The 14,548-nt window shown below is 36.5% G+C and overlaps 4 protein-coding genes across 4 annotated transcripts; all 4 read right to left on the reverse strand.

The window, feature by feature from the left end:
* Positions 1-313: 313 nt before the first annotated feature.
* On the reverse strand, positions 314-4,353 carry LOC18600737 (putative serine/threonine-protein kinase PBL28). The gene is made up of 7 exons (XM_018118893.2): positions 3,692-4,353; positions 3,550-3,603; positions 3,131-3,244; positions 1,460-1,678; positions 1,260-1,375; positions 787-1,047; positions 314-699 (listed from the first exon to the last, which is right to left on the reverse strand). The coding sequence occupies exons 1-7, from the start codon at positions 4,341-4,343 to the stop codon at positions 460-462; spliced, it is 1,656 nt and encodes a 551-aa protein (XP_017974382.2). The 5' UTR covers positions 4,344-4,353; the 3' UTR covers positions 314-459.
* Positions 4,354-4,498: 145 nt separating this feature from the next.
* Positions 4,499-8,066, reverse strand: LOC108661514 (UDP-Glycosyltransferase superfamily protein). Its single transcript, XM_018118820.2, is given in 3 exon segments — positions 4,499-4,638; positions 6,396-7,016; positions 7,019-8,066. Coding segments are annotated over 2 exon segments (1,410 nt in total). The 5' UTR covers positions 7,875-8,066; the 3' UTR covers positions 4,499-4,638; positions 6,396-6,462.
* Positions 8,067-9,119: 1,053 nt separating this feature from the next.
* On the reverse strand, positions 9,120-10,706 carry LOC18600738 (RING-H2 finger protein ATL1-like). The gene is made up of 2 exons (XM_018120300.2): positions 10,218-10,706; positions 9,120-9,972 (listed from the first exon to the last, which is right to left on the reverse strand). Exon 2 carries the CDS (start codon positions 9,850-9,852, stop codon positions 9,199-9,201), a length of 654 nt encoding a protein of 217 aa, XP_017975789.2. The 5' UTR covers positions 9,853-9,972; positions 10,218-10,706; the 3' UTR covers positions 9,120-9,198.
* Positions 10,707-11,461: 755 nt separating this feature from the next.
* LOC18600739 (uncharacterized) lies at positions 11,462-14,548 on the reverse strand. The gene is made up of 6 exons (XM_018120299.2): positions 14,412-14,548; positions 13,248-13,526; positions 13,045-13,151; positions 12,777-12,909; positions 12,410-12,604; positions 11,462-11,980 (listed from the first exon to the last, which is right to left on the reverse strand). Exons 2-6 carry the CDS (start codon positions 13,512-13,514, stop codon positions 11,699-11,701), a joined length of 984 nt encoding a protein of 327 aa, XP_017975788.1. The 5' UTR covers positions 13,515-13,526; positions 14,412-14,548; the 3' UTR covers positions 11,462-11,698.

Here is a 14,548-nt window from a genome sequence, read left to right on the forward strand (position 1 = left end):
TGTGTACTAAAATGAGATTGGATATTTAAAATTCACACTATTTTCAAGTTGTGAGGTCTCTTTTATGAAAAATAACCGTGAAGTTAGTAGGCCAAAACAAATAATACCTTAATAATCATCTTGCATATTAGTGTGCCAAGTTTACTTGGTTTAGTGGCTAATATGTATATGAACACGCGGAGATCTTGTTCTGCACTTTTTCCTCCTTGTTTATCCTTTCACTTCTTTGCATGCCTTAGATACTTTCAGAAATGAAGACTATATACTTTTCTGGCTCATTCCTGGATTTGTAGATTTTCCTTTTCTTTGCAGTTAATTAATTGTCTAATCCTGGTTTATAATCTGACATGATTTTGTATTATTAGATACTAGAATGCATCTTTACTATACATACCTTAAAAAAAATCCTCTGTATCGGAAGTTCCTCTTACAACCACAAAATAGTTCAAAACTTTTCTTCTATGTAGTAGAATGTCTATCTGGTGTAGCTTCTGGAGTAGAGGCTCTCTCCCTTGTTGATATGTCTAGGGCCTTCTCTAAATTCGCAACAACTTGCTCCATACATGGTCGCTGTTGCTTAACTGATGTGCATGAGAGAGCCAGCTGAAATGTGAGGTCAAAAGCTTCTACTGAGTACTCACCTTCAAGTTTAGGATCTGCAAATTCTTTTACACCGCCGCCTCTACTCAGAACTCTAGCCTGGGAACATTGATGGGTATATATTAGAACCGATGGTCATGTCAACCCAGAGTTCAAAAATGAAAGACAATTAGGATGGTTTCTGACCATTTTATTTAATGCCATTGGTTTTTTCAGATTCAAGTTGAAAACCTTCTTCCCGGAGAGGATTTGTAGCAGTACAATCCCATAGCTGTAGACATCACCTGATGAATTCACTTGGCGGTTATTTTGGTACTCAGGATCAACATAACCGAAAGTTCCTCTGACTTCTGAGCTCACATTGGTTTCACCCAGATCAATGAGCTTTGATAACCCAAAGTCTGAGAGCTTGGCTTCAAAGTTTGGTCCCAGGAGAATGTTTGTTGGCTGCAAGACAGACGGTAAGATTAGTTGATTGGAGGACAGAATCCTCCCTATTGATTCCATGCATAGACTCAAAACTCCTCGTGCCTTAACTTTCATATGGCACAAATTAACAAGATGAGCTTGGCTTTGCCAAATCTTGAATTACTTTACAGCAACTATAAGCAATGATATATTGGCATAAATGATGAGATCGATATTATCTGAAGCCGGACCTTGATATCACGATGAACAATGCAGCCTTCTGAATATGTGTGGAGAAACCAAAGACCTCGAGCACTACCAATTGCAATCTCAAGCCTTTGGATCCAGGAAAGTACCTTATCCTTGCCTGTTGTCAATGATGTTTGATTTATTATTCTTGAATCATGACATATATAATTTGAAATATTGTAATCTTAAGATAGAGGAATACCAAAAAGCCACTCTGCTAGATTTCCATTGGGGCATAGCTCATATATGAGGAAGCACTCTTCTCCACTTAAGCAGTAACCAAGCAAAGTCACGAGGTTCGGATGTTTGATGTGAGATACGCTAGTAACTTCCCTCACAAAAGTCTCAACATTTCCATCATTTATGATGTGTTTTACTGCAACAGGCTGTTGATTTGACAATATGCCTTTATACACCTTTCCTGACATAGTAAAAAAAATTTACATTGAGATTAAAATCCAGAACACCATCAGATGATGCAAATACAAGAAAGTCAGCAGTTCTAAAATGAAATCCTAAGGAATATCTGCTATGCTTAATTACTTGTAAACAAACAAATATATATATATATATATATATATATATGAGTATGACTATGTGCTGAAGTTTGCAAAACTTTTGGCTTATATGAGCAAACATTTTTCGTATGATCTACAAGAAAAAGTTTGTCTCAGTCTGTCAAACCGGCACCATGGTTCCAATTGAGATGAACTGTCTCAGAAAAGACAGCAAAGTCGGAAATAATAACTTGGAGCACTCAAGTGGGCACAGCCACAGCAAGGTAAATAAAATTCAATAATTTATGTGCAAAGAGCATCAAACATGAGTATACCATTGCTGGAAATGGAAGGTTCTGCAATGGTCGATAACTGGTAATAAGCAATAACTAAGGATACCAAAGTTCAAATGCTATATATTTTGGCAAATTTGGCTCTTTGGTAACGAGATCCATTGCAGATTGTGGACTTGGTTAAGATCCATTTAGCATGGTGGTTTAAGGCAACAACGACTCAAGTTATTTTCAAATTTGATGACTTTGTTACTAAATCCTACTGGTGCTTATTCTGAGTTAAGCTCCGTAAAGAAAAAAATAAATAAACAGGCTATTTGGTCTCCTCCACCTTAGCAGTTTCATACTCAACATGGAAGACTCTGCATTGGGGGAAACCTGACGCAACTAGTATCGGTGGGGTACCACGTGATCATCAAGTTAAAAATCCATTAGTAGTGCAGACTCTAACCATGCTGAGTTTCTTGTCATTCGAAGTGCTTATTATGTATGTAGCATCTACTTGAGTTCATTCATGCCCTCTGATCGTTGAAAGTGATTACTCAAATAGGGTACTTAGGACAACAATCGTTTTACCAGCCCAACTTCAAAAATTCTCAAATTATTTTGTTTTATTAAATGATACATATTGTTAAAGTTGATATCCTTAATATATCTAGAGAGTGGAACTCAATGGTGGATGGACCTAAGGCTAGATTGAATCGAACTGAGAATTTGGTATCTTGGATTTGATTCTAGAATGGTGTTTCCTTGGAGGTTGGTTCTCGTTTCATTAACTGTGAAGCAACGAAGCTGATTTTGAAAGATGAAGTTGGCTGCTTCCTGGGGGATGGCAATGCAAACAGTTTCTGCTTTAATGAGTCTAAAGGTGACTGATAGACGGAATATCTCTATCTCTTCAATTTCATTGGAAGCTCTTTGTGCTTTCGTTGTGGTTATGGGTTGTTTTCTTGTTATCTGATTGTTTTAGCCTCATTGTCTTAAATCAATTAGCCTTTGCAAACTGAATCTCTATGCACATTATTCAATATTCTTTCTTGAGATGGGAACAAAACACTCCAGCTGCATAATTGGTATACTTACCAGCAGTTCCTTCACCAATGAAATTTGATTCATCTAGACTGTTTGTAGCAGAATACACCTCCTTGATCCGAAATTTGGGACAACCTGACTTCTTCAACAAAACATCCTTAGATGCTACAAAATGAACAAATGGAATTAGTATAAAGATGTGCACCCTGCCTGTATTTATGCAAAACTTAAGGTCTCACAGAGATGAAATGATGTTGTTGGAACATACAATGTTTTTTGGATGATAATTTTGATGGACGACCTCTTTTGGAGAAGAAGTACATTATAATAACTATTATCACAAGAAACGCGACAAGGCTTCCGATCAGAACCCAAATACCTGTGATAATGTAGAATTCCCAGTAAGTACATATCATCACAATCTTTCAGATTCTAGAATTGTGTTCATACAATAACACATGGAGAATTACCTGTTTTAACTTTTGTCTTCTTTTTATCTTCTGGTGTTGATTCTTCAATATTCTCTGTCAAGAACAATGGAATTTGTGAGAAATCATTCTATTGAAATTAGAATTTTTATTTTACATTGAATCTGATGAGATCATGTGTTACCGGCATAAGAACTAGTTTTCCGTGAAAGGCATTCATAAATTCTTTCAATATTCTCATCTCCAATCTTGCTACTTGTTAATGAAACCAGTACTGCAAACCTACAGATCATGGACTCTGCATCTGTGAATTTGGACTGTGTCCCTCCTATGTCTTTCCAGCTTCTAACACAAGAATCACAAGATTCATCAAACCCATCAGAGCTAAAAAATTTGCACTTTTCACTAAAACTTCTCAATTCATCTCCCAGTTTGTTAGCAACATCAGCTACAGAGTAATCAGAACATCCACCTGCACCTCTTGTTAGCTTCTCAATCCCACAAATAAAAACATCTCCTTCAAATCTCTTCATTGAAGCCAAACAACTTGTCTGCTCACTATAACTTAGGAATATCAGCCCTGTTTTATTTGCCCTCTTCCCCAATGCATCGAGGTAGCCAGGGAATGCTGCTCCGCAACAGTTTTTGTTAAGAAATCCACCCCAATCACCCCCTTCACAGCTTGAACTTGGGGATGCTGTAGACTCAAACTCAAGGCTGCACTTTGTTGTGGAAGGCTGGGAAACTGTAACTTGGGCACTGGTGATCAAGACGAAGATGCAGAAAACAGGAACTGGTTTTGAGTGCTTGTTCCAGTGCCAGTTGCACATATACATTGTGAAATTGCAGGTCACTTCTAGTATATCAAGAATATCAACAGAAGTCTGGGCAACAAGTCGATTTGGGGAGATGAGATTTCACCAATCACAATGTTAGGAAGAACGCAACTAAGAAGTGGATAATTAGAGAGCACTCGGCATTGCAGAAAATTGTCTATGATGACTTCTTTAACCTTCTGTTAAAGAGTGCGACAAGTACGCAGTGGAATTGGCAGCTTAATGCACAGCAAGTAGGATTCTGGAACTTTGACATTTTCTGGTTCAACATTCATTGCGATGAAAGAAGAGATGGCTGCACAAAGAAACAACAATGAACACATATAGCCAGACTGACTCAAGAAAAGGGATAAAAAGATTGGTCATATTACAGCATGGAAAGTAATTTTCTACCCCTTATCAGAACTCTATGTCTCTGGCATTTGGTTTCAGTTGTTTCAAGAACAATACCTGGATTCTTGGTATCGTTTTTTACTAATTTTAATCAGAAAAAGCTGACATAAATAAACTAATAGCATTGTTTTACCTTCCAATTTCAGAAAGTGCGGATGCCGGCCTAGGTACTAACTTTTATGCTAAAAGCTCCATTTACAGACATTTTTCCAAAGCACAAGACAGAACTAGCATGAGAAATGGCAGCCTCCTTATAACAGTTTTTTTTTTTTTTTTGATCGGCTACCCATCCACGGAGGGTGGGGTAGCCTCCTTATAACAGTTAATGACAGTTTTACACATTTACTTGAGGTCAAACAAAATGCTAGCAAAGACATTCCGAGGAATAATAGTTTGAATTAGAAACCATGATTCTTGCCCAGAAACACCTTATGCCAAGATTTGTACCCTATCCATGATTGTGGCATAATTTAGTAATGACAAATTCAGACATACACAGCAACAATGCCTGATGTAGGTGATCCAGATATGATTCAAATTCAGTTTTATCTTTACTCTCATTGGGGTTGACTATTATTTTTTGGGGTAACTTTTGACACCTTTGCCAAACCCTAATTACATGATTATTAAGTTATATTACCTAAGTTTTGCACAATTTGAGTTTGAACTTCAGATATCTGAGAACCCTACACCATATAATCAGTTACCAGTTGAGTCAAAGCTTACAATACTGTAGAACTACAGTACAGTTGTTGCTGCAGTTCATGGAAGCTACAACTGAATTATGGGCATGAGGCCATGATTATTGGAGCCAACCAAGTAATTTAGATGTTGGCTTTATCATTTATCCAAAAAAAGATGTTGATTTTATCTTCATAAAGGATTATTCTTTAGTTAGATCCTTCTACATTGTCAGCTTCTTTGTCTATGCTTGCTATTGTCAATTTGTCATTATCTCTCGCTCTAAAGCATAGTTTGACTGTTATAATAAAATGTTAAAAGAAAAAAAAAATAATAACTAGGGTTCCCCAAACCCTTGTATCAATTCGAAGCCACGGCCACAAGAAAAATCCCAAGTACAAACCAAGAACCGTCTTCCATCGGCTGCCTCGAAACTCACCTATTCATCTTCGCGTTTCTTGTGTACTTCTATTCTACAATTCATTTAGATGAGTTTACTTATTATATAATTCATGCATATGGAGACACTTGTCATTCATTCAGATGAAAGATTGAACCTCACAAAGCTTTCAATCAGTCCAACCATATGATAGCAACAACCTTCCTTTCCCTTTGTAAGCCCCAATGCCTCTCTCACTTTCTTTTCCTTAAGCCTTTCAATCATTTCTATGCTCTTGTTAATTTCATTGGCAAAGTAGTTTCAGTGCAATTAATGAAATTTTATTTTTACTGAAAAAAAACTGCAAACTATATGAACCTAGAGCAGGCCTGCAAGAGAGAAAAATATACAAAAACAGCCTGAGAACACAAAATTTACCATAAATGATCTCGTAAATGGAGTGTCTAGATTAACACTTGAATTACAATCCTAATATCAAAAAGAAATGCATTAATGGCCATGGAAATTTTTCATGAAAATGCTGAAACACAAAAAAAAAGTTTCAAGGAAAGTTTGCTAGGAATAGAGCTCTCAAGTACCGTCGTGCGGTCCTCTTTCCAAGCCTTGCAGGGCATCGAGATCGGAAACAAATTACTTGCAGATATCTTACTTATTGTTGCAGAACTCATTAATGAGCATGTCTAATGTGCGCCAAGATGATCCAGTATTCTCCTCCATAGCCATCTTGGCCAACTCTGCAAGTTCTTCCACCTTAATCCTCACCTCTTTCCCCATCTCTCCTTCCATCAACTCCCTTACCATCTTCATTAATCCTTCCCATTTCACCAAACCTTTCACTGTCCCATCACAAGTCTCCACTCTTAACCCTACCTTTATTTCTTCTACCACCATTCTTGCATTCAATGGCTGCTCAGCCATCATTGGCCATGCAAGAATTGGTACCCCTGCACATATGCTTTCCAACACTGAATTCCATCCACAGTGACTCAAAAACCCTTGTACGCTTTGGTGCATCAATATCTCCTTCTGATCAACCCACTCTCTCACCACAATACCTGTCTCTTTAACCCTTTCTTCAAACCCTTCTCCCAATTCTGATTCTTTCTTCCTTACAACCCACAAGAAGTTCACCTTTGATTCTTCCAGCCCAGTTGCTATTTGTTTGAGTTGTTCTGATGAGATATCTGCCTGAGACCCAATGCTACATACAAAACTGAGCATCCCTCATCTAGCTTTTGATCTAGCCACTTGATCCAAGAGGGTTTCTTCTTGGGTTCATGTTCATGTTCTACCTTGGGCGGTTCAGCCAGACATAAGGGTCCAACACTCCATGCCTTGAGCCTTTCCTCAAGGTTGCAACTATCAAAAAAATATTTTTCCAGCTCATAGAAGCTATTAACAAGCTTTCCTTTACTGTTTTCTGCTGCTATCACTTGATCCATGAATAACCGCATCGGAGGACTATCTGGATCAGGTTTTGAGGATAATATTGGTTCAAAGTCATTTCTAGTAACCCTAATCCATGGAAACTGAGTGACTGTGATCAACTCATCATCTGACTCAGGCCCAAACAAAAGCCTGTCTACAGCGACAGCTTTGGACACAGTTGAAGCATAGTGGCTCATCCCATAGAACATCAACCTTGGCAAACCAAACTTTGTTGCAGACTCTAGAGTCCACCAAAGGAACCCATCTGATACAACGAAACTCACAGGAAGCAGACTCTGGAGCTTCCTTTCAAACTCATGTTGCATGAGCTTTGTGGCTGCACAGAACGGAACAAAGAGTGAAATGGAAGGTAGTGCATCTGTGCTCTCAACACCAGCTGGAATTTCAGGGATGTTTTCAGGGTAATTGATGTCAATGATAGAGGCAGAAGTGTCAGCAAGAGACTTAGCAATGAAGGGACGGTTTCCTGGCGTGGTAAAGACTGTGACGGCTAGGCCACGACGGAGTAGGAGGCGAGCTAGGTGGAGAATCGGTATAGTGTGACCTTTAGACATGAAAGGAAAGAGAACTGCATGATGTGATGAACAGTTAGAAGAAATTGTATCCATAATTCCTTTCCCTCTTCCTTTTGGTGTTTTTGGTTCTTCAGAGTTTCTACTCTATTACTCTCTCTCTAGTTCTACCCTCTTTTGGCAAAATGGATCTGAGGTTAGCAATGCAATGCTGATGCAAGTCTTCTAACAGGGAATTCTTAACTTAGTGCAGCTGAAATTGCCTTTATCAACGACTTTTTGGATTGAAAAGTCAAAACCTAAACTACTCTATTTATTAAAAAATTCAAGTTCTTCGTTTTTCACTCCCTTAAAGCAACTTGCTTAAATTTCAATTATAAGTAATTGTCAATTAAAATTAAATTTTTAAATATTTTATGTCTAAATATTTTTTAATTAATTTGATAATTTAAGTTCATAATTATAATCTAACTAATAAAAAATAGTATTACATGTCAAATAATATATTACAATTATGATTTTTTTTATTTGTTTTATAAATATATTATTTAATTATTATCTTTAACTTTATGTGGGTTGTGAATGATTATATTTAGTTTTGATTAATAAATGTAAAATCATCATATTATTAGTTGTTGAATTTGATAGTTTATTACGTAAGATCATATCTTATTTGATTTTAATATCTTAATTTATGCTAATAAGTAGTAATTTTAGATAAATGATCATTTTATGACATATATTGAAAAAAATATATTTGATAATATCATGTATTATTTTTCAAATATAAAAAATAAAATAATTATAATCATCTTAAATATTTTTATTTTTAAATATTAAACTGCAGGCCGGTAACCCACAATGATTCTTCGCCAGACAAGTCCCCTTCACTGCAGATTGATAGCAGCATAACAACGTATGCACATGGTTGGTTCTACATATTTTTTTTTTTAAATCAAAAAATAATGAATAAATTCAAACAGCGACCTTAAAAAATAAGAAGGTCCTGGTCTACATGTATAAATGAGATGGACCAAACCAGACTAGTTATTAGTATAAAAATTGAATGGCTGTGGAACTTGCCGTGAGAGTTTACCCTTTAGTAAGATTTGAAGGAGACGGATCCACGTAGGGGAACAAGATCAAGATACAGACAAGAATCTTCTGCCCACCAAGAAGACCAACGACCAGAAGCTCAGCCTTCTGACAGAAGCAGGCTGCGCTTGTGAGTCTTCATGGGCCATCCGACCTACTTCCTTATAGAAATGGAAGCAAGTGCTTGGGCTGGGCTGCTTGATTGGGTTGCCAAAATATAAATGGAAGCCGAGGGAAAAACAAGTATAGGTGAACAAGTTAAATTATTATAATCATTTAGCAAATATTTTATAAAATTTACAACATTTTGGAAACATAAAGTATATTATAAGGTAATAGTAGTAGTTTCTAGTGCAAAACTCAAATGAGTCCCAACTAAATTTGTTTGGTTTTCCCTAGATTCAGCACCACTATCAGTAACATTACTACCTTCTCTCATTTGGTTGTCTCTAACTTCAATTCTGGCATCATTTGTTTGGTTGTCTCTACCTTCCCTACTTTGCCTTCCTCGCAACTGACCAACATATTCACTGGAATGACTACTTTCCTCATCTAAAACCAACCCAGCCTTGCCTGAATCAGCACTGGCTCGACAAATTGGGCAAATGGGGTTCCTCAGAAGCCATGAATCCACACAGTCTGCATGGAAACTATGCCTGCATAGAGGCAGTAGCCTGCACTTTTCACCCATCTTGAAGTTTTCCAAGCAGACAGCACAATCCACTGGACTACTTCCTCCGTCTTTTGCTATGTAATCATAGCAGGGAATCTTCTGTAAATCATCCTGGGACATGCATCTGTTCCTGCTGTTGCTCCTGTCAAATCTTCCAGGGTTCCGCAATCCTCCCCTGAAGGCTCTTCCTACAATACATACATGTATAACCACCAGCATTCCAACACCTATAAATAGCAGAATCACAGCTATGAATATAGCCATTACAATAATCTGTACTGTGGCCTCCAGAAAGTTAGTGTTCATCACGATCCTTCCTGAATCCCCTTGATTTCCATCCCAGAAGGGTATGGCAGAAGTTACCACTCACATGTTCATAGCATAAGAAAATTCAGTCTTTTTCATACCTCAGAAGATAAAAACAACCTGAAAAATGACAGAAGGATGATAAGGTTTCTGTTCAAAGGGAATGGAAATTTTGGTCTGATTGAAGTTACTGACAAAAAGCTGATTAAGTGGTTTTCTGTTTTTATAGAGACAAAAAAATGTTCGAGCCAATGTAAGCAGGTGAACTGTTTCACTGTGGCAAGAATAAAAAGATTAATCCATTATTTAATGGGACTAGTTAATTTTCCGTGATGGAGTGGGTGGAAAAAGAACCCAAGACTTACAGGTGGAGACAAAATGATAGGGAGATTGATGATTCAAACTTTTCTTCTCTGTCTTTTTCTTTCATTGCATTCTTTTCGTTCTTTTTCTGACAAATTAGGCGCCCTCCAAGTGAAGAGACAACTCTGCTCTTCATTTGCAGCCACACTTTTGCTCAGTTCGTTTGTCACTATTGACCACCCCAATCCATTTACATCCCATAATTCTGAAAGCACAAACGTTCTGCCCAACTAACAAGCCAGGTCGATTTTGTCCTGTCTTAGTGGTATCTTTTTGGGTTACTCCCTGTCCCAAGTCGATGGATCTGCTTTCATGTCCTAGACAAATGGATTACTTCCAAATACCAAGACAGTCTGGTAGGATTATTTCCAATAGATAAATTATTGCTCATTAGAGAGATGTAGTAATTGCTTCTCTAATGAAATAGACTGCTGAAATTAATCCCCAAGTTCAAGTTGGCCGGTCACCAACCAGGCTGGAGCCGGGACTGTTCAACGACAGCTCATCTTACTGATTGAGAAAACAACTTCCATATAATAACAACAAACAATAATAGAATGAAACCCAAATTAACCACACCTTAACCTCCATACCAAATTAATTGGGACATTATTAGAAAATTTGAAAAAATGGGTATCAAAATCTAGGCCAGAAAATTTAGCATATAGGTTGTTTTGTCTCCAGGATTGAAGGGAATGTTCAAGTACAAAAGAACAAAAAATGCAAAACCTGATCTGCTATTGTAACATGGAATCTACAATGAGAGAGAAGAAAACAAGTTTAGTTTCACATCCAAGTTATATAAAAAGGATTATCTGTTCTTTGATTAATGCCTTACAATATAAAAATCCTATTCCCCAATCTTCCAGCTATGGCATGCCCACAAGCCAGAGCCAAGTAGATGAGAAATTGACAAGACGGCAATAAACATGGCTTTTCATTGAAACCTTTAAGTCAATTAACAACTGCTACATTAGCTGCAAATAGGTGACAATTAATTTTTAAAAAATTAAAAAAGATTTTAACATTTGATTAAGACATCTAAGCTAGAATCCAACTCTTAGATGAGCACTCAATAATTGACATCATTGCTTCTTTTAGATCTGCAAGTGCAATCGTAAGTCTATCATGGTATATTATTATGTAACATTTTTGGAAGAACATTCTTGCTATGAGATTAAAGCAAAATAGGAGAGAAATTATACAATTTTTGCAACCCATGCCATAAATGAGGAAGACTGAGAGGTGAACCATATGCAAAGAATATCATTGTACGATTTTCAATCCAACTAATTTCTTAACCAAGATCACAGACATCTCAATGATTCAAGAGAATTTACAAGGAAAGAGATAATAAACCAAAACCAAAGCAATGAAAGGTGACTGTGGACTCTGCTCACTAAAGCTCATATATGTGGGTAAAATAAAAATGACATTACTTGCTACAATACAAGCTCATATATGGTCTATATAAAACTCACTGTCAGGAACCAATGACGAGACCTTCCCCAGCAATGTTTGTGACACGAAGCACTGCTTGTGCACTTAAAGGAGACAGTTTTGACTGACAAAAATTCTCCCAAGAGCCCATCTCTGGATGCTCAGATACTGTTGTTGTAAGGTCATGGGATTTCACATATACAGTTTGCAGCTCCAAAAGAAGCGTTCGAGCAGCCTCCCGGGACTCTGGGAGCTGGTCACTGAGCTGGGATGCAGCTACTTGGATCAATTTGTCGATTCCGTATTCTTTTATTCCTTCAACACCCTATCAAAATCAAAACAACTGCATCAACTTATTTAAAAAGTGAAGGAAAAATATTTACCAGCCAAGTTGAAAAAGAAATATATTTGACACAAACCTTACAAAATGGTGCATATGCTCGTGGAAATAAGTAAACAAAGAGGGAAACAGAAGTTGATTTGCCAAATAATACTAGGCATACACAATAAAGTGAATAAGAAGAACAACCAAAAGCTTTGCAAACCATATACTATAAAATATCCACATATAGCTACACTAACTACTTAAAATGAATTTAGTTTATTGAAATTTATATGTTTTATGTTGCTGCAAATATAGAAAACCAGGGTACCATCCACATCAATGAAACAAATTTATGATTCAGACCAGAAAAACAAACCACTTTTCCAAACAAATAAAATACAGTAAGCTTATCAACTATCCTCTGCCTACCAGTCGTGGAACACTACGACAAAAGCACATTGATGCCTTAGCTCGAATTCGTGGATTTCTGTTCTTAAGATAGGGTTGCAACTTGGGCAACAATGACATAGGGGAAACTGAAGTAGTCATTGCCTCCAAAGCTCTCTCAGCTGCCTCACATACAAATCTTTTATCTTGAGAAGACTTAAGAAGAAGCTGTACAAGCTGTATCATTCATATTTGAACGCATAAGAAAAGCCAGCATTAGTTCACTTATATCCCAAGATGAAGAATCATTCACAAAAGAGAAAAATAACAAAGATGGCAGTGAACCATCCAAAATGCACACAAGCACCCAGACTAACATGGCAGTAAATCGTAGAGAATGTGAAAGTACCAGGGGATCCAAAGAATCAATCAAATCATCATTATATGCACTGAAAATGTCTGCAGATGTCATAATTGCAGTTTTACAAACAGCACTTCTTGGATTCTTCAAGGACTTAACAACAAGAGGGATCACATCACCCCTGTACATTGGAACAGGGAAGGAAATACACTAGTCAAGTTAAGTTCAAGAGAAAAGTAGCTGAGAGAAAAAGTAAATTAAAACCCTATCCTCTAGTCTTTACAGTCAGAAAATCATGTAAGAATTCATGACTTACAGCATCATATGCATTACTTCCTTATGAAATATTGATAATCGGCGAACATTATTGAGTGCTTCAACAACCAGAACCCAATCTTTAGAGTTGAGTCCAGATAAGAGCTTCTGATATAGGTAAATATGCATGTTATCAAACAGTGGAACACCAAATATTAGAACATGAAGTGTAAGCATAAGGAGAAGGAAAACAGAAAATTATACCTCAAGACATGTATCAACATCTTCTAGATCACTCAAGTTCTCAGATTCAATGTATTCTACTTCAGAATTAGCTACCTCTGCCCCAGCATTTACAGTTTCACCTCCATTTATATGAACGGAGGCAGGGCTTTTCTTTTGCTGCTCTTCAACATTTTCAATTGTGTTCCCATTGCAAGGCTTCATAAAATTCCCTTTACTAGAGCTGTCATTCTTCCACTCAGACGTAGGTAAAGTATTGAGATCTCTTAAAGCATTCCCCGACATCATAGAAATTAAAGTCTGAAACCGAAAGAAACAAATAGATAAGCATCAACATATTCTGCTATGACAGTGATCAACTATGCACAAACTTAGAAACAAAATGACAGTGATATTAAATCAATTTTTTGGCATAGAGAACTACATAAGATAAAATAAAAGTAAAAGACCTGTTTTTTCTTAGTCAATGACTGTCCCATCACTCACTTCCATATTAACACAGCAAAAAAAAATACAATATTAAGCCAAGTACTCTAAAATGCTTATACAATAATCATAGTTTCAATGCTTGCATTTTTTATTATACAAATTTTATCAAATTTTTAACAAGTTCCTAGAATGCCTAATATCTGGCCTAGCTACCAACACTTTTAACCGTCTAATGAGCCAGCGTACTGCCTACTTCTACTTCAAATTATAACTTTTAATACAGATTGAACACCAAAAATTTGCCACAATTCGAAAATATTACACTAATTATTGAGTAAATTCAACCAAATATTAGCATCATTTCATCACAAACCAAATAAATAAATAAATACTCACTAAAAAGGCATTTCATTTGAACAAATTTGCACCAAAATTCTTCACATTGCAAATATTAAAAAGAAAAAGAAATGAACCTACATAAATCTCCATTAACTTTATTAAACACAGATCAAAATCTACGGATTAGTACAATTTCTGAAATTTCCACAACAAAATAATATAAAAACAAGGAAAATAAAAATCAATGCAAACAGAGAGATCTAGACGTCGAAAATGTCATTAAAGAAAAAAACTTTAAAAATTAAAAAATGAATAAACAACAAGATCTCGCCACGAAACGTGTCGTTGATCCTAAATTTTTCTTCGAAAAATAAAATTAACTAAACAAAAATCTAGAGAGAGAGCGTGTGTCTGTACCAGAGAAAGGAAGCAAAGTTATCGGCGAATTCACTGACTTGCGTTAAGACTCTCCAGTGAAAATGCAGAGACTCCCTTTTATATATAAAAAAAATAGCAAGAAAATTAAACAACTGACTTAAACGACACCGGTTTAG

This window comes from Theobroma cacao, chromosome 4, assembly GCF_053813885.1.
Source record: "Theobroma cacao isolate CCN51 chromosome 4, ASM5381388v1, whole genome shotgun sequence".
Classification (NCBI taxonomy): domain Eukaryota; kingdom Viridiplantae; phylum Streptophyta; class Magnoliopsida; order Malvales; family Malvaceae; genus Theobroma; species Theobroma cacao.

Excerpts from the sequence above, each read along its gene's own strand:
- LOC18600738 (XM_018120300.2), bottom strand. The coding sequence starts at position 9,852 with ATGAACACTAACTTTCTGGAGGCCACAGTACAGATTATTGTAATGGCT.
- LOC18600739 (XM_018120299.2), bottom strand. The coding sequence starts at position 13,514 with ATGATGTCGGGGAATGCTTTAAGAGATCTCAATACTTTACCTACGTCT. Across the intron at positions 13,152-13,247 it reads ATGTTGATACATGTCTTGAG|AAGCTCTTATCTGGACTCAA; the intron begins GTATAATTTTCT and ends TACCTATATCAG. Across the intron at positions 12,605-12,776 it reads TTGATTCTTTGGATCCCCTG|CTTGTACAGCTTCTTCTTAA; the intron begins GTACTTTCACAT and ends TGAATGATACAG.
- LOC18600737 (XM_018118893.2), bottom strand. The coding sequence starts at position 4,343 with ATGTATATGTGCAACTGGCACTGGAACAAGCACTCAAAACCAGTTCCT. Across the intron at positions 3,604-3,691 it reads GAAAACTAGTTCTTATGCCG|AGAATATTGAAGAATCAACA; the intron begins GTAACACATGAT and ends TGTTCTTGACAG. Across the intron at positions 3,245-3,549 it reads GAAGACAAAAGTTAAAACAG|CATCTAAGGATGTTTTGTTG; the intron begins GTAATTCTCCAT and ends TTCATTTTGTAG.